At 51.8% G+C, this 25,019-nt stretch overlaps 2 protein-coding genes across 10 annotated transcripts in view; one reads left to right on the top strand and one right to left on the bottom strand.

Moving 5' to 3' along the window:
* WASHC1 (WASH complex subunit 1) overlaps window positions 1–5,268 on the top strand; it is a 42,628-nt gene extending 37,360 nt beyond the window's left edge. For all 6 annotated transcript variants that reach the window (XM_080564274.1, XM_080564275.1, XM_080564271.1 and 3 more), the window contains 7 exons: window positions 383–519; window positions 1,215–1,350; window positions 2,029–2,233; window positions 2,653–2,817; window positions 3,101–3,259; window positions 3,857–3,925; window positions 4,474–5,268. In XM_080564274.1, coding sequence (XP_080420400.1) covers window positions 383–519; window positions 1,215–1,350; window positions 2,029–2,233; window positions 2,653–2,817; window positions 3,101–3,259; window positions 3,857–3,925; window positions 4,474–4,625 — 1,023 coding nt within the window. In that variant the 3' untranslated portion in view covers window positions 4,626–5,268. The remainder of the gene's footprint in view (window positions 1–382; window positions 520–1,214; window positions 1,351–2,028; window positions 2,234–2,652; window positions 2,818–3,100; window positions 3,260–3,856; window positions 3,926–4,473) is intronic.
* A 546-nt stretch (window positions 5,269–5,814) lies between these two features.
* Window positions 5,815–24,919, bottom strand: DDX11 (DEAD/H-box helicase 11). Of its 4 annotated transcripts, XM_080564240.1 has the most exons (26): window positions 24,686–24,917; window positions 24,052–24,288; window positions 23,590–23,676; window positions 21,896–22,053; window positions 20,579–20,627; window positions 19,966–20,073; window positions 19,319–19,406; window positions 18,669–18,871; window positions 17,898–18,050; window positions 17,751–17,797; window positions 16,737–16,816; window positions 15,405–15,449; window positions 15,226–15,293; window positions 14,658–14,696; window positions 14,081–14,204; window positions 13,466–13,603; window positions 12,889–13,001; window positions 11,759–11,831; window positions 11,300–11,403; window positions 10,470–10,619; window positions 8,391–8,459; window positions 8,126–8,226; window positions 7,617–7,701; window positions 6,941–7,016; window positions 6,606–6,760; window positions 5,815–6,474 (listed from the first exon to the last, which is right to left on the bottom strand). In XM_080564240.1, the coding sequence occupies exons 1-26, from the start codon at window positions 24,878–24,880 to the stop codon at window positions 6,445–6,447; spliced, it is 2,775 nt and encodes a 924-aa protein (XP_080420366.1). In that variant the 5' UTR covers window positions 24,881–24,917; the 3' UTR covers window positions 5,815–6,444. The 4 variants fall into 4 exon arrangements, 3 of the variants coding, with proteins under 3 accessions (XP_080420366.1, XP_080420367.1, XP_080420368.1); XM_080564241.1 differs by lacking the exon at window positions 5,815–6,474 and having other exon boundaries at window positions 6,623–6,826; window positions 24,686–24,919; XR_013941382.1 differs by lacking the exons at window positions 5,815–6,474; window positions 6,606–6,760; window positions 6,941–7,016 and having other exon boundaries at window positions 8,126–8,264; window positions 24,686–24,919.
* Between the last annotated feature and the right edge of the window lie 100 nt (window positions 24,920–25,019).

Raw genomic sequence — 25,019 nt, 5'->3', positions numbered from 1 at the left:
TGCATAAAAAATGTCTGGTATACCCCAGATGGAGACACTATAGCAAATACCTTTTGGATGGAGGTGCTCGATCCCTGCCTCTGGCTGTAGTGCCCAAATGGTGGTTTTATTTTGGTGGATTCTTGCCACGGAAACACCAGTTTGTATGACCCATCTGTGGCACCAAAAGTAGTTTCTGTGAGTCTGAACTGCTGAGATTTGTCATGAGTGTGGGGTTCCAATGTTGTCCGTGTGCTTCCTCTCTCAAAGGGAGGAGGAGAGGAAGCAGGAGGGTTCCCAGACCCCGCAGTGGATCCAGCAGCGTGGGTTGTGGTGGCTGGGCAGAGCTGTCGCAGTGGTTGTGCTTTTAGTGTCTTGCCAACTGTTGTCCGTCTTCTTGCAGGAGAAGCTCAAGTACTTCCCTCTGTGCGTGAGCACCAAAATTCACCAGGAGGATGATGCAGAAGAAGGTCTTGGCAGCCTCCCCAGGAACATCAGCTCCCTCAGCTCCCTGCTGCTCTTCAACACCACAGAGAACCTGTGAGCTGGCTTGCTTTCCTGGGGAGCTTGCATACCGGGCTCTGGATGGGACAGGGTTTGGTGCCTCTCAGCTAGCTCCTAGCTAGCAACCCTTTCTTCCCCACCCTCCCCCTTGGGAGGAATCCTCCGCTCACCTGCTTTCAACCCAACTTTACGCTTCCCTTCCCTAACGCAGTTATTTCTGTCATCCTGCTGTAAGTTCTTGCCGGCCTTTGAGAGCTGCTGCCACTCCTGCCCTTCTCTGCCCCACGTGCCTGCCTAGGTACTCCTCCTCCTGATGGCTTCTCACAGCAACATTTGACCACTGTCACTGCCCTGATGTCTCTACTGCCTCACACACTGCAGTTCTCTTTCCCATTGGGCTTTGCTTCATGGTTCCTCCACATTGGAGAGCTTCTTTAAGCCCTTCTTGAGCTTTGCGTGGTGGGGCTGTGCTGCAGGGTGAATGTGAGGCTGTGCTGGAAGGATGGGGAGCTGATCAGCTCCTGGCTGTGGAGGAGCGAGGCAGGAAAAAGGGGCTGCAAGGAAACTGAGGGGGAGCCCCACGTGTTCCACCTGCTTGAGTTGGGAGCTCGAAGGCTGCTGGGAACTTTCCCAAGGCTACAGCTGGGAGTGCTCCACCTCTTGGCTATGCTGCTTGTTCTGGCTTCGACTCTTGAGGTGGCCTCACTGAAATATTCATCCTCTGCCCACAGGTACAAGAAGTACGTTTTCCTGGATCCTCTGGCTGGAGCAGTGACCAAGACCCATGTGGCTCTGGAAACAGAGACGGAGGAGAAGCTGTTTGATGCTCCTCTCTCCATCACTGAAAGGGGACAGCTGGACCGGCAGGTGAGATGTAGCTGTGGGGCTGCAGCTGCTTCCCCTTCAAGGGATTGTGCTCAGTTCTCTGAGAGGAAAGGGCTTCTGTAGGGTGGAGAGCAGGTAGGGGAATGCCCCCCACATAGGGCTGCAGGATGTCCTGCTTGTCAGAAGGACCTTGCCTGGTTTTGTGCCTGAAGTCCTGGTGTAGGCTTGATGGGTGACACAAAACCCTCAAACTTGGTAGGTCGTTCCTCTGCTGAAGCATTTGCTGGATGGTGTGACAAGTGTCATCTGATACCGACTGGCCTTGTTGCTAGACCTCAGAGCTCTAGAGGAGTTTGGAGGCTCCATCACTTGATCATCCCCCTTGTGCTAACTCCTTCTAGAACAGAAGGGACTGGCCTATGTAGGCTGCAAAGGTTGATGCATAAAACTTGTTTGTGGGAGGAGAGAGTACACTGGCAAGAAACTAGGAAGAGTCCTGCACCTCTTTGTCCATGGGCAGCCTGCCTTGCCCTTCCTGTTCTGCAGGGAGTAGCCTCAGGGCACGGGCAGCTGCCATGGGACAAGAGCAGAGGGTAGTAGGGCCAGCTGGGGGGCAGCTCTGACTGCTGCCCGGGCTGTTCCCTGCAGTGCCCCTGCTTGCTGCAAGGGAAAATGAGTGCCTGCTTGCTGCCTTACCTTTCTATTCTGGGTTTCTTTTAGGTAGCTGAAAACTATTTCTACGTGCCAGACCTGGGCCAGGTCCCTGAGATCGACGTGCCGTCCTACCTGCCGGACCTGCCTGGCATTGCTGCGGACCTCATGTACAGCGCGGACCTGGGCCCCGGCATCGCACCCTCCGCGCCCAGCAGCGCCATTCCAGAGCTGCCCACTTTCAACACCGAGTCGGTGGAGCCTTTGCAACCAGGTATTTCCAGTCCCTGTTCCCAGCCTGGTGAAGGATGAAGCGGAGTGGGGTTCACCAGGAGAAAGTGGAGTCAAGGAGAAAGTCCCTTGGCAGGGATGTCAGGGTGGCCTCAGTGACCGCGGGGAGGAAGGAGCGTGGTATGCAGGGAGGGGCCCGCCTCGCGGCAGCCTGGTAAGATGCCCTTGGGCAAGCGGGGCAGGCTCAGGGGGATGGAGCTGGGCGAGGCCGAGCAGGGGAATCTCAGCCCTCGCCTCGCCCTGCGTGCTGTACGAGATGCTGCACGGGCTGCCAGCTCTCTGCTGCATGCTGCATGCGGCAGGACTTGAATCTGTTGCCACTGAGACATGCAAAGCTCTCAGCTGGAGCTCTGAGCGTGGCTCCTCTGGGACTCTTCAGACACAGCTTCTTTCATCTTTCAGACCTTCAAGATCCTGGGCTGCTGCCGCCTCCCCCGCCGCCGCCTCCCCCCCCACCTCCTGTTATGCCAACAACCGTGCCTCCCCCACCGCCCCTGCCCCAGCCCGCAGCGCCCCCTGAACCGGCGGGGACAGCGAGCGAGGAGAGCAGCAAGGCCGTGCCGGCAGGTAAGGCTGGGCGTCACCGGCAGAACCTGACCCGACTCCTTGGCTCCAGCCTGTGCCCGCAGTTCCCTCCCGCCTGGCTTCTCAGCCTCCCAGCTGAGGGATGAGGGACGCTGCGCTGGACGGGGGAGCTGCTCCCGCCCGCAGGGGGGCTGCAGGCCTTCAGTCCCCCGTGGCTGGGCTGTGAGAGCCTGTGCCCGGCTTGCAGCCCTGGGCAGCAGACAGCAGGATGCGGGAGCAGGGCCTGCAGCTGGGGCACTGACGCTGCGTCCTTCCGTCCCTGCAGCTGCGGTCCAGGGAGCCCCGAAGGAGGTGGTGAACCCCTCTACGGGGCGCGCCAGTCTCCTGGAGTCCATCCGCCAGGCTGGTGGCATCGGGAAGGCCAACCTCCGCAGCGTCAAGGAGAGGAAGCTGGAGAAGAAGAAGCAGAAGGAACAAGAACAAGGTGCTGGGCTCTTCTGCAGAACTGACCTTTCTCACTCCTGCGCGGGGCCGGGGAGGTGTAGGTCCGGGGGGAGACTGGCAGGCCAAGAGCACAAGGAATGCACAGGGGCTGGCAGAAGGTCCCGGGTGCTTCCCATTCAAAGCTCTTTGGACTCGCTGCACCCCATTGGCCAGGAGGGCATTCATCTTCCTGGTGGACACCCTGCCTGTCTTAAGGCACGCTTGAAGTTCACGTGCTGCGTGGGAGGCAGTTACAGGAAACCCCAGGGCCAAGAAAGGGACCGGGCTGAGAGAGTTTGAGTGCGTTGGTTTGGGTAGTGGTGAGGATATCGACACGGCTGGTTTGGCAGAGTGAAACTGCAGAGGCCGAGCCCCTCTTGCTCCTGAATCTCCCCAGAGGATGCTGTTACCCTGCGGTGCCTGGTGTTTTCCTGACCTGAAACTGGGCTGTAGTGGGAGAGGAGATAGGGGCATGACACAAGACTGCAGGGTGTACTTTTTTCCCCTTACTCTGAAGACAGTATCGCAGAACGCTTCACCCCTGTGCTAGGTTCACACTGACTCCTCTCATCTGACTCACGGGGTTTTGCTGTTTCAGTGAGAGCTACGGGACAAGGTGGAGATCTGATGTCAGACCTCTTCAACAAACTGGTGCTGAGGCGCAAAGGTATGTCTTGCAGGGTGGGCTGCTCCTTCCCGCTAGGGAAGAGGTCGAGCCGTTTCTGGCTCCTCAGTTGTGCCACAGCCCCAGGAACAGGCCGGTGTGCTGCGGCATGGCTGGGGGCGCGTTTAGAGGGCTGGCAGGGGAACCCCCCTCGCGTCCAGCTGGAGCAGTGAGCTGCAGGTTGTGTGTGACGGGCTGATGATGGGCCCTGAAAGCTGCCGGGAGGGAGCACTGCAGGGTGAGGGAGGCACAGAGGTACCCTTTTGGACTCATCAGTGCCGGGGTAGCTGGTCCCCTCGCCCATCGGGGCACCGGAGCTGTCCTCACGGGGCAGAGGAGGGCATGGACTTGCTCAGGTGGAGCTTCAGGTAAATGAGCCCTTGCGGGAGCTCTCGTGGCACTTAAAGGTTCACAGTTCTGCTTGCCTGTGGCACCTGGGTGCTGAGGCCGCAGTGCTACGAGGCACGTTTTTCCCCTCACCCTTGCTAAGCCTGTGTGTTCTCCTGCCCCTGTGTGCACCCCGCTCACCGGTGCTTCTGCTTCCCTCCCAGGTATTTCAGGGAAAGGCCCAGGAGCCGCAGGAAATCCCGACGCTCCTGGAAGTCCCGCTGGTGCCTTTGCTCGGATGTCAGACTCCATACCGCCCCTCCCACCCCCACAGCAGCCCCCAGGCGAGGAGGATGAGGATGACTGGGAGTCCTAGATGGCAGCTGTGCTTCAGTGTGAATCCCAGGACTCTAGAGCTAAGCACCTTTGAGAGACACCAGTCTGTGGAAGTATCTCCAGAGGGTGGGCTCTGGCGTGGCGGGGGGGACCCTGCCGTTCCTTCTTGAAGAGGAGCAGGAGCAGCAGGAGCTAAGGCTGCTGAATAGTTACCAGTGAGGGTTTTCTTCTGTTGTCTGCCCTTCTCCACCCCCAATACTACATTCCATCTCAACCGCCGCTGCTTGCAGCAGCTCAATAAATCCTGCCGTAGCCGGAGGGCAGTAGGGCAGCTTGTGCTCAGAGGATCAGGACAAGCATTGCTCCTGATTTAAAGGGCCCCTGGTCTTGCCTAATGTGACTGGTGATGACTGCGAGAGCCGCTCTGGCAGGCAAACAGCCCTTCTTCCCGCATTTGTCTCCGTGCTGCTTGCTTGCTGAAGCTCCTGTTTGTTTGGGTGTTGCTAGTTCTGAGTTCCTGAAGCTGGGTGGCGAAGAGTGGATGAGAGTCTGTCAGTCCCTGCCTGCTGTGGGGGGCTCTAATTACTGGTGCCTCTGTACTTGATGGGTTCTTTCTCTACCTGGCCTATGGCAATTGTTTGGCTGTTGCTTTCTGAAAAATGGCAATAAAGTTCAAGAAAGCAGGTCTTTGCAGCCTTTGCTCTGGCAAAAAGATTAGGAGTAGCTTAAAGGCAAGCCCCCCCAGCCCTCTCAGCTCCGGCCGGGGCTGGCCTTACAGCCCGGCGCCCCCTGCTCCAGCTGCTGCCTGCGCTGGGGTCGCGGCTGAGCTCAGCCAGGCCGGGAGCTCTGTGCCCACACATGGGGCAGAAGCCTCAGAGCAGGAGTTTCTCAGAAGCAGCTGTGTTGTGCGCTGTGGGGCCAATTACCATAGAGGGAGCAGGTACCAGCTCTATGTCTAATTTTTAAGTGCTTTCTTCCCTGTGAAGAGCCTTGAGAGGCAGCATCCAATTGCTGAAACTGGCAAGGAGGCAAAACAGCTCCTTTGAACAGAGCTGATGACAGAAAGAGCTGAGAGTGGCTGTGGGATTACATAGCCGCAGGATTACACAGCCATCCTTATTTTATCGGTGCCCTCCAGCACAGACCCATGACATATAAAAGAGCCCCGGGCAAGTTGCACCAAAAAGAAAGTTCACCATTTTCCACAGAAAGTTATTTTGAGTTTAAAAAAAAAAAAAAAAGCAGTAAAAAGAGCAGAGTAATCCTATGACCAAGCATGATGAGAGAAGTGCTGCGCTGCATTATGGCCATACCTTTATTCCACTCGAATGAATCAGTCCTTGAATCTATTGCCAACTTGAAGCAAGGTAGAAAGGATTTAAAAAAATAACTGGCACCCTTACCCACCCTGTGTCTTACCTGCCTCTCTGTGTAGTTCCAACATGACACAAACTAATGGCCTGTTAGCATAGAGCTAACAGCTACAAAATGCCACAAGAATTGTAAACTTTCTTTGGTCTTTAGGTCTCCTAAGCTTGGTGGTTGATGTGACAAGGCCCATGTGTTCGATCAAAATAACTATAAGTGGGTTAAAAATATTTAATCAATTTAAATAAATCCTTAACATCTGTAAACAACCTGGAGCCTCCTGCTACCTTCACCAGCCTCAGTCCTACAACCAGTTTCCCTCCTGGTTGTGGCGGTGAAGACCAAGCGCTCATACAGAAGAACGAACATCCACAAAGGAGACTCACAAACTACTTAAAACAGAAAAGCAGGAACCTGCGTTGCTTCAGGTCTTCTTCAGAAGGAAGGCGCGCACATCGCAGAGTTGACCTGCAGCCCGTTCGCTGTCTGCATCACAAAGCATCTGATTTCCCTCGATGGAACTAGGAACACATGAAGCCAGACAGTTTATCCCTGACCTTCGCTCTAAACGGCCGAAGTGAGGGTTTGCAAAAGGTACAAATGAATACAGTGGGGCAGTTTCCACAACCATGCGTAAGATACATGTGCTGACCTTTCTTAACTCTGCAAAAGCTGATCCAAAGGCAGGTTTGACCTGGGTTCTCTCCCTGATCCACTGTGGCAGCTTGTTAAAGATGGCAGGGCGGGCGTACCTGTGGTCCAGGAGCAGGATGCTCGCGAAGTCCTGCTGATGGCGAATAGCTCTTCCTGCACGGAACGTGCAGCGGCATTAAACTGGTGCGCTTAGCTCTGTGTTCTCAGGCAAGTAAGCTCCTGTTTGCATCAGCTGTAATCAGCGTGATTGGTACTGCTCCCCTTTCCCTACCCTGCTATTTCAGTGCAGTCACAGTTTGTATCCCCCAGCCTGTCCGAGGCAGAACAAATTACCTATTGACTGGTTTACTGCCTTCATGCACAGGTTTTCAATCAGCACTCTGCTAGGTGCGGGGCCAGCAGCTCTTGGCTGGAAAGGAGAAATAGGTTAACGCAAGGCAGGTGTTAATCAAACTAGCAAGTCTTCACGAAAAAGCAAGGTAAGTAAATACTTTTATCCCTGCAGAGTGAGTGGGTATCCACGCAGACCCCAAGCTGAGAGTAAGGAGGGACAGAAGAAGGGCTGCAGTTAGAAAAGTATTCTGAGCAGTCTCTGAGAGCCGGCCTAAGGCTGCCTTGAAAGCAGAACACTTGTCCCCAGCTGCCCAGGAACAGCATCTCCAGTGGGCAGCAAGTACAATAAGAACAAGTAAGCCAAGAGGAGAAGTGATCCTGCCATGCACCCTCTGCTACCTCCTCTGCGGTGAAGGAACCTCACTCCCCTTGGAACTCACTTCCCAGGGAGCCCCTATGGTGCTTCCCACCACTGACCTGTTCACCCGTGCTTAAGGCTTTCTGTACATGAGCAGCACGGAGAAGGCTGTGCTCTCAGTGACATGGTCTGGGCAATGAGGGCAAGCTCAAAGAAAAGCAAAAGTCTTTGAAGGCAGCCCTGGGACTCACGTGCCAGGAGGGAAGTTAGTACAAAAAATCAGAAGTGAAAGAAGCAGAGGCTAAGTGTCTCTGTTACCATTGTTTTGTCAAGCCAAGTCATTTTTTCTTGAAGCTCTGGAGATTTAATGTTGGGGTAAGGCATTCCCACCATAATCACACACCTGCAAGGGGCAAGGGAGGACTGCATTACTCTTAGCGTCTCATCCTGGAGCACTTTGCCAATAGACTGATAAATTAGAGGTCACTGCACCCCTGAAAGACAGCCAGCCCTGGAAACCGAGGGCGGCAATAAAGCACAGCAGCCCGACAAGCACATTCTAAACCGAAAGCTGCAGAGGGAGTCAGGGTGCCAGAACAAGGAATTACCTAGCACGGCAAGCCTCGCTGCATTACTCGCCTGAGAAGCGTGCCCGATAGGCGAGTTTTATACCACCCAGCAGACTTCCCCTCTCATTGGCTTAAGCATCAGCCCAAGCCATGTGATCGCCCAGATTTTCTATCTACACGAGTACCGATGTGTCCGTGCTGCTTGGAGTCACCGCGCTACAAACCAGGCGCTCACCTTCAAAGCAGCAGCCACCTTACCTTCCCAGGTCGTCAGAGAAGTTGATCCCTTCGCTCATTTTGCCTCCAACTACAGAAAGCAGCAGGGCCCCCGTCATCTGGCCTGCGGACTGGCTGCAGCGCTGCAGGAGAGCGACCGGCAACTCAGACCAGGAGGTTTCTGCGCTTCAGAAACACACCTGGGCTGGAGTCCTCTGGCCTTGTTAGAAGCTGCGGTTGTCCCCTTTAGCAACACTCCCATACGCAGATGGGATGTCTCACTCCCAACACCGTCAGCTCTGCTCACCTTTATGCACTTGGCGTATTCCGCCAGCACCTGCTCCACCTGGTTGGCCTTCTTGGGCTCCTGGAAGATCTGTCACAGGCACAGTGCATCAGTTGCAGCAGCAGGAAGCAGACAGTTTAAATAAAACAAATCATTTTATTCTCATGCTATTAAAGAGCACATGGAACTAAGATCGGGGAAGGGCAAATTTCCTAGGAGGAGAAAAACCACACCGGCACCTTTCCCCTCCACCCTGGAAAAGCACTGCGTGCTTACTACAGCGCTTTTCAGCTGGGTGCTGAAGGGAGCAGCAGCTGCTCCTTTCCAACATTCCCCTCCAGCTTAGGCAGATTTGTCTAATGCTGCAGGAAGCTGGAAGTCATCTGCGAGCTGTAAGGCAGGAAAATGTGTGCCCCTCTCCCACCTGCACATAAAGGCACAGCAGGATGAGCAGACCCTCCAGATGCAAAATCTTGGAGGACAGCGATTGGACCGATCAATTTGAATCGTCAATTAATTCCAAGTAATTGTTCCCTTGCCCAGTGAATAAATTAGTTTTCTATGCACAGCATACAGAGTCGTATTTATGTTATTCCAGCATGCCTAGTGGAGTTCTAAAGTACCCGGTTACTGAAAGCCCCTGCAGTGAATTGAGCTGTATCTTGATAGGTGCTGCACCTTGGCCTAAATCATAAGTTGTTTTTGTAGTAAACCAGAAGTGCAACGTCTGTCTTTTCTGTGACAGTAAAAGAACTTAAAGGACGTGTTTCCTCTTGGTTAGCAAGAGCTACTATCAGATTTTACCAGCCAGAATCAGTCTTTCAGTGGAAAAGTAACTGGCAATTGCAAATATATTCCAGAACTATTTAATTTATTGAACAGTACCTAGTTAATCCTCTGATATAAACTAATTTTCCTGTGTAATTTGTATATAATCTCAGTGTGATCTCACCACAGCCACCTCTGGAAAGACTTTAACCTTCCTCTTCTATGATATGATCTCATGTGTAGGCAGCTGAAAGTCACACTCGGTGCACTGCTACCAAATTGCTTTGCTAACGCATATCCAATTTGCTGGAAACTGCAAAGGCCAAACAAGAACAAATCAGAGCTGAAAGGCAGAGCAGGCTGCGTGGTTGTGGCAGAAGCCTTGGAGGTGCCGGGCAGACCGCGAGGGCCCTGACGGAGCACCCCTGAAGGGCACGCTGAACGACAGCTCCACAAACACGGGGACGCTGAAGCACGGGGTTTCCGCCCCAAAAACCTCCAGGCAGAGAGCCACATGCCAGAGCGCACCACGGCTGTGAAGTATCTGGGACGGCGCTCTGCTAGTCCGTGCCGCAAGTTATTTAGCTTTGGCTTCCGATAATAGAGAAATCACAGCCGAGATATCTGTGGTTCTCTTTTTTCCCCTTGGTACATAATCCAAGACACACACCTCACTCCCCAAGAGGGTCAGACTGCCTGAACTTCACTACCCAGCCGTCAAATACCTGTGACAGTCACAGTTTTTGCTGTGACAGCAAAAAATTCCTATTTGCAGTGATCTCCCCATTTAATGCTCTTGTTCCCTATTTAATGTTCCATTGCTCTTTCAGCAGGAGTCACCATGGCTAGCCTTTCAATTTCCAACTCTGCACTTCTACCAGAAAAATACTGACATTTGTCTTACAAATTTCAGGCTAGGACAATGCTGTCTACCCCTCAGCAGTGCTGGTCCGCGTTCAAGGGACACTCAGCTCAGCCTGGGAAAGGCAAATTCCCCAGAAGAGCTCAACCTGAACAGCCCCTCGGCTACAAGGGGACTGGCTTGCTGGCTACAGACGGCGAGGACTGTCTCCCTCCATGGCCACCGCACAGACTGTGCACTTAAAGAATCTATAGCTGCATTTAATCTAATTTAGATCCCAGCTCAGCGATCAGCCGCCCAGGAAGTATCATTTATTCATTACTAGAGGGATTGGCTAGATAAACATCCGCTCTGCTCCGCTGTGCAGAGTATGAGAACAACTCAGCGAGAGAGGCCTGTAATGCATAGATAATTGTTTGACTTTTGAAGGTACCATTTAGAGTGCCGAGTGCCCCTGGCTGCACAATTACCTTCTTCTTCGCTGCCAGGCGGTTGAGCAGCCCCGTCTTCTCCCAGTGCGCGTGCACCTGCTTCTCGTAGTCGTAGGAGGGGAAGAAGCACACCACGCCCCCCGGCACCACGTTGCACAGGTTGCACAGGATTCGGCCCGTCTCATCCATCTGCGAGAGAGACGAGAGCAGACTGCAGCCGACAGGAGCTTGGCGAATGCTGCTCCAGCTCTGTGCGCGACCCCAGGATCACACCTCTCCTGCGACGTACCCCGGGGGAGGAAAAACGGGGGAAATACGTGAGGTCTAAGCTGTCGGGGGAGTGGGGAGTCACCAAAAAGCTGTTCACTAACCCAGAGCTTCCATTACCACTGTGGAGCAGGGTAAGGGAAGGGAGAGCCTCTGTCTGCTGTCCCAGGGGGTGGAAACTGCCACACGAGAACAGACGAGGGGGATTCGGCAGGGGCTGAGCAGCGCTGCTACCTGGTGCTGGGTGCAGGCTGGCTGACCAGAGGAAGGGAAGAGCACAGAACCAGCTGCTGCCAGGGCTGGACTGCACTGTTCCCCTGCCACACAGGCCATCGAACTGTGAGGCACAGTCTCATCTCTTCGTGGTGTCCAGCACACACACACACATCTGAGCACAGCCGGAGCTGCAGGTCTTCCTGGTCTCCAACAGATTCCCCTGAGCAGGCAGCTCAAACCATGCTCCTCTCTCCCAACTGCTTCTCAACAGACCTGCCCAAAACCCCATGCATTTCCCCTCCCACCTGTCAGAGAGCACAGTGTCCCCTGAAACACAGGCAAGCGAAGCAACAGATGCCAGGGAAGGGAAGAAAGGCAGGACTGACCATCTGGGGCAGGTCTCTGGTCTGGAAGGTGAACTCCAGCTGCTGGTTGGAAGGCCCGCTGCAGAGGATTATAGGTAAGATGTTTTCGGGAGGGATCACGTGTCCTGGAGACCAGACCAAGCAGTGAGTCAACGCGTCGGCTGTGCACAGACACTGCTGGCTGAACAGCAGCACCTGCGTGCACTGATGCAGGCACGTTTGCCTCGTCAAGCCGAAGTGTACAAGTCCCCCGGCTGCTCTGGCCTCCGCTCCCTGACCCCTGGGAAGATGGCGAGGCACGCGGCCTGCTGCCGAGGGCGCCCCGCGTGGGAAGGGCCGAGCACCCCGTTGCGGCCGCGACTTCCTAGAAGGACGCCGTGTTGCTTAGAGCGCTGGCACAACAGCCCCAAAGGCAACCAGCAGCGCTCGGGTCCCACGCGGACGGATTGCCACCCCGCCCTGCTCCCCCAGCACGCTCACCGCAGGAGAACTCCACGACTCGCGCAGGGTCCACGCCGGCGCAGGACAGCAGCTGCTCTCGGAAATCAGCCACCTGCGGACGGCAAGCCAGGGAGAGGTCAGGTCCCAGGGGGCGCCGCACCAGCTGCAGCAGTGCTGCTCCTTGAGCGCCGGTGCGGGGGGAGAGCGGACGAGCTCGGTGCGGAGACAAGCAGAGGAGGCGGGCTTCCTCCACCATCAGGAAATCAGGCCATGGGAGTGCTGAGCACACAAGGGGTGTGAGGTGTGCAGAGCTCCAACTTCCGACTTCCCCAGGTGCAAAAAAAATATTACCAGAACTCCCAAGCACCGCACAGACCACACCTTGGACTGCAGCGACATCCTCTCTCCGAGTTGCAGTCTGAAGGGTTCAAAGTTGGAATGGGGCCTTCTGAAAAAGGAGGCCACTGCTTCACTAAGGTCCTGCGCTTTGCACCCTTCTTCCCTCCCTTTGTGAGAAAAATCTCAATAATTTTCTCAGACGGGGCCTCCTCAAGAGCGAAGAGGAGATGTCAGGACATTCCTGCCCAGAAACAGGAACAGAGGAACTGCGTAGGTGTAACTGAGATGTCTGACACACCCCTGTACCTGTGCAATACAAGCACAGTCTCTCTGGAACTGCATTCAAAAGCAACAGAATAAGGATGTTAAGCTGAAGAGATGGATCCTGCCACCATAACAATACTTAGGTCTTGATTTTTCTGAAAAATCCCCTATGTTTTTGTTTTTTGTTTTTTTTTCAGGGATCCCCATGTGAGGAATCCCTATCCCTTTAGGAGGTCAGCTGGCTTTACAGGGTCCTCTGACCGCTACCCATGCTAGTTCCAGCCTACCGTGAGCTCAGCCTATTGATGTCCTGAGGACACGGAAGGTTAACAAGGGCAATCCTGCCCCTGCACCTACAGCACTGTGCACAACCAAAGTGTGACACCTCGTACAGGGAGACTGCGTCAAGGAGATGAGAGTGTAGGTAGGAGAGGCCTTTCCCACACACACCACAGGAGGTGAGAAGAGCATGTCCCAGTGGAGCCAAGCTCTTATTTTTCCATGCCTGCTTGTAGATAGCGCCAGAGATGTCCCGAGAGCCCAGCACGGCATCCCAATCCCCTCACCGGCTGCATGGTGCCCCCAGCAATGATTACAGCTCGGCATTCTTTCACCACCTTGGCAAAGTGGACAGCTGGATTCAGCAAGAGGAATTTGAGGCTGCTCTGACCAACAGTGCCTGGGGAAAAGAAAAACGAAAAAAAGAGAGAAAAAGAGATGGCATTGGGAATTATCTGTGACAAACATGGATATGAGAGATTCTCCCTCCTCCTGCCCCAGGCGCTCTGGCAGATCCCCACCTCTCCAAGCAAGGTTCTGCTATTCAGTGCTGTCATGGCAGCAACAGGTAATGACAACCCCGAAGTTACCTTCCGCTTATCTTCCTGGTGCTGTAGAGGAGGCACAGTAAATCGCAAGACAAAAATCAATATCCAAAGTGGGAGCAGAGCTCTGCAAACCCTAGCCCCAGTGCCCTTGCTGGGAATTCTGTTGGGTTCACGGGAGTCCTCACGCAGACTGAGCCTGCCAGCCTGAATCGTGGACTGCACAGATACATTCTGGTAGGGCTACGCCCCCCCCAGCCTCCCTCACTGCCAGTGAAGCGTCCTGCTCGCGAGTCATGTCACCGCTCCCGTGCCGTACCTTGCCTGTTGAGAATGACTCGGCCATCTTCGTTTGCGTTCGTGAGGGCTGAGAGAAATCCCTCGATCTGCATCAGCGGGGAGGCAGTTCGGAGCTGGTCGTTCTCCGGCTCCACAGGAGGGCTCTGGAGAGTACGGGCTGGCCAGGAGGTAGAAGGAGAGGCAGGCAGCTTAGGCTACGTTTCTGAAGACAGGGCCTGAGCACTACATACAGATGGGTTCTTTCTCCAGGAACACGATACCCATGTTCCATCTCATTGCTAAGGAAAAAACTTGCAACAAACACCTGGCTTTTGTAGCTGGCACCACTAAAGAGAGGTACGCGTGGTAGCTCAGGTCCCAGAGCCAGCAGGTCACAGCAGTGCAAAGCTTGAGTGCACGCAGTGCAAACAGTGAATCGCATCGTCACTCAGCTTGGAAGGGACCTCAGGAGATCTTGTAATCAAATGTATAATTGCCTAAGCCATCTACTCAGATACATTAAAAAACACCTGTGCAGTACAGCTTCGGCAGCATCTCACTCTTCAGCTCTGCCTTTCCCCTTCCCTGATGCAGATGCAGGTCCCACATCCTCACTTTGTCCACAAATGCACAAGCGGAGGATGTCTGAACTCACCCTCTTTATCGGATCCCTGCTGGAGGCTCAGAAGGAAGCTCTGCAAGCCAGCCACCCTCTGGTTCTCCTTATTTGTCTTCACAGCTGTGGCAGGATTGCCATACCGCTCCACAAACCCGAAAAGCTGCAAAGCAAAAGCCAGAAAGACTAAGACCACCAACAGCAGGAATCAGACAAAATAAAACCAGGTTTGCTGGCCTGGTGCAGATGAAGTTCCTCAGTAGGTGTTGGCAAACCAGCCCAATCCGAATCTAACAGCGCAGCCCAGGGCTCCCATTACTTTTCCCACCCACCGAACCAAAACCAAACAAGCCTCTGATGCTTGTTTCCCCAGCGCAGCGCAGCCAGGCAGCCCAGAATCAGCAGCTGGAACACTGCGCTACAACATGCTGTGCGCTTCTCCGCCGTGCAAGAAGGGGTAACCAGCCCCCACGGTGCTTTTTGCAGGAACCATTTTGTTTGCAAGGCTGGGCGGAGAAGACAGACCCACCACCCCGGCTGCTGCGTCTTCTACTTCAAACACAGCGTGTGGAACAGCACCTGAGGGCTGCGGGCCATAAAGCCAGAGGGGCAGTACCTTCCTGCTGATGAGGCTCTTCTCACAGTAACACTGAACCTGTTGGAGGAAGACAGAAAAATGAGCTGGCATTCAGCATCCCCTCTCCCATCCCGCTGTCCTCGTCCTTGTCCAGCAGGGACATCACCTGCTGTGCTCCTGGGGAGGGGCACACATTTCTTTGTCAGAGCTACCCCCCTAGACACCATTTTAGTACAAAGGCACCACTTTCTGAGTGGAAACTCCGTGTTAAGGTTCCGTGTTCAGAGGTTTGAGGGATGGGTTAGGTTATTGGAGTAGGAGTTTCTTCACCCTCAGCCCTTACAGTTTTGCTCTGCCTACAGACAGCCTCTGCACATGCACATGTTTAATTGCTTGCTTCCCTCTACCCCTAGACCACCCATCCGGCTTTAATGCGCTGTTATTCAGACAGCAGCAGAGATCTGCACATTGGGGAACTGCAGAGAAGCTGCTAGAAAGCAGATTCTGCCATGTGGCACTTGACTCTACTTCCACTTCTCACACAGGCTTCCCGATAACCTTGAACAAATCACCAGCTATGCCCTACAGGAAACAACACTTACACTACCTTGAAGAGGTTGATATTATCAATCTGGCTCTGAAACAGGAAGTCATTGATGGATTTTAGCACTGTCCCTAAAAGAAAAGGGTGAAAGGGAATATATATATATATATTAGCTGCTGGGCCTGCAGCCCCTTACTGCCCAAATCCAAGTCCCCGACTTACGGCGTTCGCTCCAGTCTTACCTGTTTGGGAAACTGCCTGGCAGCTAGGATTTTGGTTCACATTTCCTGTAAAACATGAAACCATTTCAAGGAAGGCTTACAATGGGTCTGTCTTAAAATTAAGCAAGAGACTAACAACTAAGCCGAAAGGGGCACAGCACTAGGAAAAGAAAAAAAAAAAAAAAAACAAGAATCAACTTGACATCTGGAAAAGGTATACAGAGAAAACAGCAGCTCTCGCTCGGTTTGTCTTTCCCCTGTAGGATAACCCTACAGAGTAGGACAAGTGTGCTGCTGCATCCTAAGAAACACCACCTACGTTCCTTCTGTAGCAAGAGGCAGCAGGTAGGGTGGGTGCATACAAATGCTCGCACACCACACAGCCATCGTGCCGCAACGATGAGGGGACAGGGACTGCAGTGCATCCCTCAGCCCTCCTCACTGCAGCGCTGGGGAGCGGGGCAGCTGACAGGTGACTGGGAAGAGGGGAAAGCCCGAGGAGAGATCCACATCCAGACCCTGACACGCAGAGCCGTATTAATTACTGCTGTTCGCTGCGCTGTCTGTCCTAGCGTTTAACACCCACCTCACATCTCACTTTGCAGCCTCAGTCATGAAGCTGTGCACAGGCTGCAGTCTCTAATGAAAGCGCTTGGCCACACGTGGGGAAAAGGAGACCCGTAGGAACAGGGGGGAAGAGAGGTGCACAGCTGAGAGAAGGGCAGGGAGCACCAACAGGGCCCCGCACCACAGACCTGCTTTTTCCCTGGGCAAGGAGGAAGTTCTTTGTGAACTTAACGACAGGTTCTCCTCAAGGCACACCAATATCTAGCAAAAAAGGCATTGCAGGAAAGGAGCCCCGTGAACACCAGTGGATTTAAAATCACGGCAAATTAGTATTTTTTTCCACAGAGGAAAGGTACCACTCAAGAAAAAAAAAAAGAACTCATTCTGCAGAGGTATGCCTGCCACAGAGAGAGGTCTTGCCACCAGATGACACAGAATTATTCTGAGCCGTGTTTGTGCTGTGCTGATCACTGTCACACATCTGCCATACTCCTCACTTTGGACCCTACCACCTGCCCACTCAAATCAGATCTGAAAATCACACAGAAAGAGAGGGGAACTGCCGCTACCAACTTCTGGCATCACCGGCTGCTCCTCAGCTGACCAAAAAGGAGAGGGGTTCGGGCAGACACCAGTCCCCATCCCCATCTTACAAAACAGACAGAAATGACATAACTGGTACCCGAACCTAACCTGAGCAACCCTCCCCGCAGCCTGTGAGGAGGGCGAAGGGGGGCGGCGCTCTCAGTCTATGAGCATCCACAGAGGGAGGAACGGCTTGCTTACCTCCCAGCATGGCTACAAACCGCTCCAGCAAATACAGGATCTGCTTAATGTACATCAAGTTCTTTGCCTTCAAACGTTTCCTATGAAAAAAAAACAGGCAGGTATTAGGCCCCAAAACTCCTTCAGGGACTAACTCACATAGCTTCCTAAGCTGCAGAGACAAGCAACTGAACTCCCCTTAATTCGGGGGAGACAAAAACCAGATAGCAGCAGAGATCTATACGTTGGGGAAGTGCGGAGAAGCTGCTGGAAAGCAGAGTTGGCTGTGAGGTGCTTTAATCTACTTCCAGCTCTCACGCAGGCTTCCTGATAACCTTGAACAAGTCACCAGCTATACCCTAGCAGAAGACAACATTTTGCTCACGTTCCCTGTTTGTAACAGGGCATACACCCCTGAATAACCTACCCCAAATCACCTCAGAGCACTCACCCATGCAGCCCAGGCACTTCACTGCTCCTCACACACTAATTACAGCTTGTTTATTACGATGGCAGTGATGCCCCAAGTCCCTGTTGCGATAATGCTGCGCAAATTCAGTTGTTAGCACTGAGCACAATGATCAAGCACTGCAGGGATGACAAGATGCAAGATCTGGCTGGAGCCAAAAACCACATCCAGCTTCCTCCTCCTCAGAGCTCACTGCCTTGGCCGTGATGCCAGTCAGCACATGAGAGGTTAAGGTCCAGGAGAGAGATAAAAGACTGGAGCTTTTGAAACTCTGCATCACAAAGCAGGAACGATTAGAGAGAGAGATTGGGAAAGAAACTGAGAGTATAAGGAAAAGCCAGAATCCTCAGGGTACCCCCTTCTCACTGCTTAATACCAGCCCCAGGAGTCTGACTGAGGCCGGTTCCAGACAGAGATAATGAAGCAAGTGGCTTTTCATCTGCAGAAGGATTAATGCAAATAACCTTCCGCTGGGAAAAAAGCAAGAAAGGCCCTGCAGACACGAGACAAGCCACGGCATCCACGCTGCCTGCCACCGCTAGGCTGTTCTCCTCCGAGATCCTCACCTGTATCGCTCCGTGTACTGCAGCAGCTGGGAGTGGGCACAGCACAGCTACAAGAACAAGACGTGGAGCTGGTGTCAGAGGAGTGGAGAAAGGGCGCTCTGCTGCACGGAGAGCTCATGCGCAGCTAAAGGACCAGCCGTGACTCACCTGAGAGCCGCTGACCTCCGCGCTATGGATACAGGTGATGGTGTCTATGAGGTTGTGGGCCTCGTCAATGATCACAACCTGGTCCTTCAGATTGATCCCCGCAGCGCTCCTGGTAGCCTCGTGCAAGAGCATCTGGTAGGGCAGCACCACCAGCTACGGGAGAAGCACACACTGCCCTGGTTCCAGCTCTCACCCGTACAGACGCAGAGCACTCACCAACTGCTCAGCAAAGGCCTACATCAGACGGCCTTGCAAAGTCAGCCAAGTGTCTTACTCTTATTGTGGAAGAAGTAGCACAAGAGACAGGAGCACATGCTCGAGACGGGCAATGGGAGGTAAGCTGAGATGATTGTGCACACTGATTCTTCATCTTGCTCAACCCTCAAATAATTACAGTGAGAACAGCCCAGCAGTGCAACAGCAGGTTACCTTCCTAACCTCCTTCAAAGGACTGAGAGCTTGTCTTCTGCTAGAGAACCAAGCAAGGAAGAAGAGCAGCGGCAAGTGCTAAGACTTTATCCATGTGCCAGTATCACCTCACAGTTATTGAGCCTTTCTAGTATTTCAGACTGCTTGACCCGAAACCCAAACACACAGCCTCCCTAATAACTTGAAACGAGTATTCTCTTTTTCCTTTTCTTTCTCAGCAAAACCACACCTGACAGAAACACAGCCTGTTTACAAACTGCCGAAACATTGTGCAGCATGGTACCGGCAGGAGCAAGTAATGGGTTTATTGTTAGAGGCCCCTAAGCAGCACGCAGACCTTACCTGAGCAGCAGGAACGGCGTATCGACTCCCATAGTATGGACAGGCTTTGGTCTCCCTTCCCAAAGCCACCAGCTGCTCGATATCCTTCACTTCCGCTAGAACTTCATCGCGGAGAAACTGCATTTGTTCATAGGAATAAAAAGGGCACGTAGCGCGACTCACACGTCTCTTCTTCCCTTCCGTCTCTTCACCAGACTTCTTTTCTGACAGCAAAAATCAAAAGAAAGACATGAGCAACACACTCACATAGTCTTAAACCACTCCTTTGCACCCTTATAGCACTTCCTCCTGGACTTTAAAGCAGGCTTTGTCCTGAGTATTTTTGACCCTTCGTCTATTTAAAAAGTATTCAGCAGAGACATTTCCATCCCCTAGGGATGCTGCTCTTGCTGGTTAGACTTAGTCACGTGCCATTTCCCCACATCACCAGCAGTAAGTTAGAACGACAAGCGTGCTTCCACGCACGAGTCCTGGCCGATGTAAGACACTCAGAAAATACAGACCTCAGCATCCTACCCCGGAGGACAAGAGACGTAAAAGCAGTAAGGAGGGAAACTCTTTCACTAGAACAGAATGGCAGAGAGCACTGTCTGCAGACTCTCACAGCAGCTCTATCAGCCGTTGCCTCCCCAGGCTGGAAGTGTCCATACCATGTTTGTTCTTTTGCATCTCCATGCAGCGGTCATTGATGAGCTGGAGAGCCCCCAAGCGGCGCACCTCCTCGTTCACACACAGGTTCTTAGACATGCAAAGAGAAGAAGCGGGAGATGGTCATTAAGAACAGTGCGCACTCTTCGCTGTAAAACAGCTGTAAAAGAAGCTTCTGTAAAAGCTTCTTCAAAGCAATCATAGGCCAGATTCCAAAACAGAAAAGTCTGTCAGTCAGATATCATGTGTACTAGCTGCTACAAAGATGCTCAAAACCCCTAAGAACTTGGGAGAAAAAACGAGAAAAGGTGCCCCCAGGTGGCTCGCTGCCACACAACAGCTTCTAAAAAGATGCTAGCAGAATTAATACCAAGAAGAGTGCCTTCTCAGTGACTCAGGCATCTGCAATCTTCCACATCGGAAGAGGGAAAACAGACTTTTGCATTTACATCAAAGGGTAAATGGCCAAACAGCTCACAAAAAACTTACACCATGCAGATCTGACCCATGACTACTTTAGTTTTTCCAGTGGAAGATCCTGTCAGTCCCCGAGGTGCCTTCTGAGGTGTCACATCCACACAACTCTTAGGAAAGCCCTTTATACTTAAATTAACACACACCCAGATCCTTTTGTGAACATACCACATACCTGCCTGGATCCCAAAGAGACCAGACGCGTGTCTTTGCCAAAAGGACTTTTTTGCACTTCATGCACAAACTGCAACAGCTGGGAGTGCGTGCGGCTGCAGTAGTAGATCTACAGTGAGGAAGAACAAAGTGAGGATGAAACATGGAAACCAACCTCCTATCTACAACTAGTCCTGCAAGGAAGCAGCCAAGCACGTCAATGATGTTAATCTTGCTCAAGGCTTCAAAACACAAGGGAAGGCACATGCTTGAGCGTCCGTCACTTTACAACTGTCAAGGCCAAAGCCCTGCCTTTGTGCATTTGTCCTTTGTTTCTGCTGAATTTTCCAAGGCCATTATAATAACAGGGACTCACCATTGAAGAGTAATGAAAAAACGTTTCTTGCAGCGTACCTTTATAGCAAGCCACAACAAAATTTCAGCAACGTTAGCAGAGCAAACTGTTTAGGCAGCCGGCATAGTCCAGAAGGAGATGAGAGCAGCAGAACTGGTTGCCATTACCAACAAACTCAGCAGTTACTGGATGCCACTTCCCAAATCCCTCTGTGCTGCATTGCTGGGTGCAAGGAAGCCGTAACTCTGCTACACTGTTCTGTGAGGTGTCCTCATCTCACCTTTGTCACATGCTCTTCTTCCAAATCATCATCATCATCTTCCTCCAGCCTAAGGAAAGAAAAAGTTATAATCAATGATGCTCTACCACAAGACAGCAGTCTCAAGAGAGGTACTTGTATCATCAGGAAGTAAAAGAAAAATTGACTTAGTTTTTCTTAGTAAAAGAAAAATTGACTTCGACACATTGAATAGTTTAAGTGTGAGTGTGCACAATCGAGTCAAGCCTTGCTCTTTAAAAGAAATATGTCTGTAGGGCTGTGACTTTAGCAACTTCAAGAAGCTTTTTTTTTTCTTTTAAATCTGGTGCTTCTAAGCCCCAGGCATAAGCTAATCAGTGCTATACTATTCTTTGGTGTGCTTATTTATTTATTTTTGTAAATCATTCCCCTTAGAGACAATTTACCACCCTCAAGCTGTTGCATAAAGAAAAGTTTCAGGAAGAAACTGCCATACAATTCCTCAAAGGCAATAGCAGTTTAATGCTTAATAACTACTACATTTATGTGTAGCTTAAATGCTTTGCAATTTTAAGGCAGGAGGATCTGTCTACATACTAATTAGTAAATTTGTATTTTAGATGTATTTGACTTTTATTACCAAAGTATGGCTTCTGGCTTTCTGCATAAAGCAAAAGGAACAAATGTATGATAGAGAAAAGTGTGCCCCTGGTTTTCTTTCATGCTGTAGCTCCAACCTTTAGGAATGTGACCATCTCTTCCTGTAGGGGATCAAAAGATGCTGCTGCTGACCAGCAGGACTGGTAGCTTTCTCTGCTGCCCGAGGGGCATTTTGCTTTTCTAATGCAAGGAACTTGATCTCAAGTCATTTACCCAGCATCCAGAGGCATTCTCTGGGAACCAGGCACGGATAAAGACAGGAAATTGCCATGCATTTTGAGAAAGATGCACTTTCTCAGAAGACACTCTAAGTTACTGATCATCCTCAAACAAACACACAAAAAATTTCCAACAACCTACCAACCAACCCCACCAGAGGAAGTGCTACCCCAGCTTGAATGGGAGAGAAACACCGGATCTTCACAACAGAGAGCCACCTTTATACCAAGCATGACAAACACTCAAAGAACCCCAGAGAAATCCCAAGAAAGCAATCACAGCCAAAATCCCTTTAATTAAGGCAATCCAAAAATGATAAAGAAGACATTTCCTTGACATAAAATCACAGAATATCCCGAGTTGGAAGGGCCCCACAAGGATCAAGTCCAACTCCTGGCTCTGCACAGGTCTACCAAAAAATCAGAATTCAGACCACATGACTGAGAGCACGACTGGAACCCCCTCAGTCCTTGCCCTTACCCAGATGCCGCTTTCTTTTCCTCGTCACTCTCATATTCAGCAAGGATCAGCTCTTCCTCATTGTGATCCAGCTGCTCCAGAACATCTGCTCCAGCTCCCTCTGAAAGAGCCTCCTTGCTGAGCTGAAGAAGGCGCTTTGTCTCATCCTCCTCAGATCTCTGGAGCAAGCACATGAGCACATTATTTCTCACACAGAGAAGTGGCACTCGCACCACTTTATGCCATGTAGCGCAGGGAATGGCTTGCTGGGTACACCCTCAGCAGGACAAGCAAATGCACCACTGGTGTCTAAAATGATTCAGCTCTGCGCAATGCAGATGACAGCAACAGCAACAGCCAAAGATTTGACCACACAGACGTACGTGAAAGGGAAACATAAAAACCTTCTGGGCAAAAGGCCCTCTAAACACCCAGAAGTTCAAGTGACAACATCCATGTAATACCACATCAGTCACTTAAATTGGCCCATAAAAATGACTGCCTCAGAAAAAATAATGTGTAAAACAACAGCGACCCATCAAACATATAAGGGTATAATCAAATAATACATCCACAGTTAACTCAAGACTAAGATGAACTCAGTAACTGTTTTGAATAAAGAGCACAAGGTTTTTCTCTGCTTTTTTTTCTTCCCCTGTTATGTGGTTCTTATTCTAAAACAGGTCTGTCCCTCCACAGAAATTCTATTAAATTATTAAAGAACAGTTTTCTTATTGGTTTTCTGTTCTGATAATGAAAAGTTCCTTCCAACTTCCAACAGCACCTTCCAACTTTAATGAGCATTATTTTACTCTGGCATTATGAATAAAGGCAGATTACAAGTACTATAGAGTAGATGAATCAGTTGCTCTTCCAAATCTCTGTAACTTTGCTCCAATTTGCTTTCTTCCTTTTATTATGCTTCTTATTTCCCATGCTTTACATTCTCTTTTAAGAAACAAGCTTTTTGTTCCACTTGTTTTTGATTTGCTGTTCACCTCGGAACCTTTGCTATTTCTGCTGTATCCTTTTGACAGGAGTTGAATAAAACATAACACAGCACTTGAGATGGAGCACGCTAAAAACTAATAGCCTGGCTGCCTTATAAGTCTGTCTCTTTGGGGACCCGAAGTGGGGATTTCCAGGAAGTTTAACTCACACCATCAAAAAGCTTAGGGTCAAGGGTTCTGGGGCCAGTTCACCCATCTAAACGGCAGGAAAACAGACCTATCAACTTCCTACATGTAGAAAAGGGACACTTTGTAGAAGATATGACTGTATTGTCCAGAAGGTAAACAAGTACAATTGTTCCCTAGTGGTGAGCAAAGTACAACCAAAGTCTGATCTGGCTTTTTTCTTGGTCTTCTGTTCCCATGCTCTTAAATTGGATTCAAGATCTTCGGGTTTTATTCCAGAAGTACAGTGCTTACAGATGCTCATAAAACAAAGAGCTTCCAAAAAAACCAAAACTTTTCAAAAAAAACCCACCCTTTTTACCTACACACAAATGCTGTCAGGAAATTCTCTACACACAAAGTGTTTTTCACATCTACACTTTAAAAAACGAATCTAACCAAAAATTTCAGAGGGCCAATTCATCCAAGAGCTCCCAAAACAGATGGGTCAGAAAATTCAGAGTCAAATGACAGGCATAAGCAAGTACGAACAATACTTGAGGTTACGCAGAAACTTCTAATCTCTGCAGGACAACTCACCTTCCTCTTTGCTGCGTATTTTAACTGCACATTATGGCGAATTTTCTCAAGACGTTCTTCTCGCTTTTTCCTCCTGATCTGCTCTTCCTAAAATAAAGTGAGAGTGAGGGAAGGATGAATTGTATTTAGTCCTAAAAGCCAGGTATAATTACTTTCCTATTCCCTGGGAGTAGTGAAAAAAAAAAAAAAAAGAAACTGAATTGTCAGAATTGTCAGTAGGTCCCTGCCTCCTTGCATGCCTATTAAATGTTACTGTGTTGACACCAACATAGTTTCCTATCCTATGCAACCTGTATAGGAATGCCTCATCCCTCTTAACTGAAAAAGTTATGAAGTGCTGTGAACGACAAAGACCAGCAGGTTTGCATCATCTGCTTTTCCACCCATCACCCATGATATCTCCTATTCTGATCCTCACACCTTGCTGTTTTCCCCTTCCTCCACACATGAACATTTCTTAACCTTTAGCCTGTTCACCATATCCTGTTCTTCTTTCTTCTGCACAAATGCCGTAATCCAGTCTGGTTCCCCGGATGAGTCTTTGCTAGTCGAACGTCCTGGCTCATCAGAAGTCAGCGGCTGCTTCTCCTCCCGTCCCTTGTCCTCAAGTGCCAGGAGCCGTGCCTCCTCCTGCTTCTTCTTCTCCTCAAAGTCTCTGAGCCAGGAGAGGGCCCCGCAGATGAGACTCAGTGATTTTCCCTGGCGAAAACAAACAGGACAGGCCACACACCTGATACATCGCTGTCCGTGACAGACCGCAGAGAAGACCCACTTCAGAGTGGGATCGGGCCAAGACCACGTGCGCAGACACAGAGGTGGCACTCTATTATCCTGCACTGCCATTTCATGTGGCGCCTGTTTCTCCCCTGCACCTGTGCAGAGTGCGCTGTACATAGTCCCCACACCAGCACCACAGACGTGGCTGGCACCTCTCTGAAACGGGACACCAGGCTTTGAACTTGTGTGGGGATGGAGTCCGGCCTGCCCCAGCCCCTCTCCCCAAGCACCACCCGTCCAGGAGCGGCTCCCGACACCGCCCCCCTGCCGGTCCCCGTCCCGTCCCCGTCCCCGTCCCCGTCCCCACGCCGCGTCTCACCGTGCCCGTGGGGCTCTCGAAGATGCCGACCTGCCCGGCCTGCAGCGCGCCGTACAGCGCTGCCATGAACCGCTCCTGGATGGGGTACGGCCTGTAGGGGAACGGGAACCGGGGCGGCACGCTGCCCAGCGCCCCGCCGGGCTCCGGGCACCGCCCGCCCCCCTCAGCGCCAGCGGCCGCCCGCCCGCCCTCCATGCCGCGCGCCGCTCCCGCCGCCGCCTTCCCGCCTCGCAGCTCCCGCCGCCGCAGCGCCGCCCCCCGCCCGTGGCCGCGGCCGGGCGGGGCCGGGCCGTGAGCCCTCCCCGCGGGCAGGGCCTGCCCTCAGCGCTCGGCC

The sequence above is a fragment of the Anser brachyrhynchus genome (genome assembly GCF_964034855.1).
Source record: "Anser brachyrhynchus genome assembly, chromosome: 1".
In the NCBI taxonomy this organism is placed as follows: domain Eukaryota; kingdom Metazoa; phylum Chordata; class Aves; order Anseriformes; family Anatidae; genus Anser; species Anser brachyrhynchus.
Note: the sequence above shows the minus strand (reverse complement) of the source record. Positions and strands in the feature narration are given on the sequence as shown.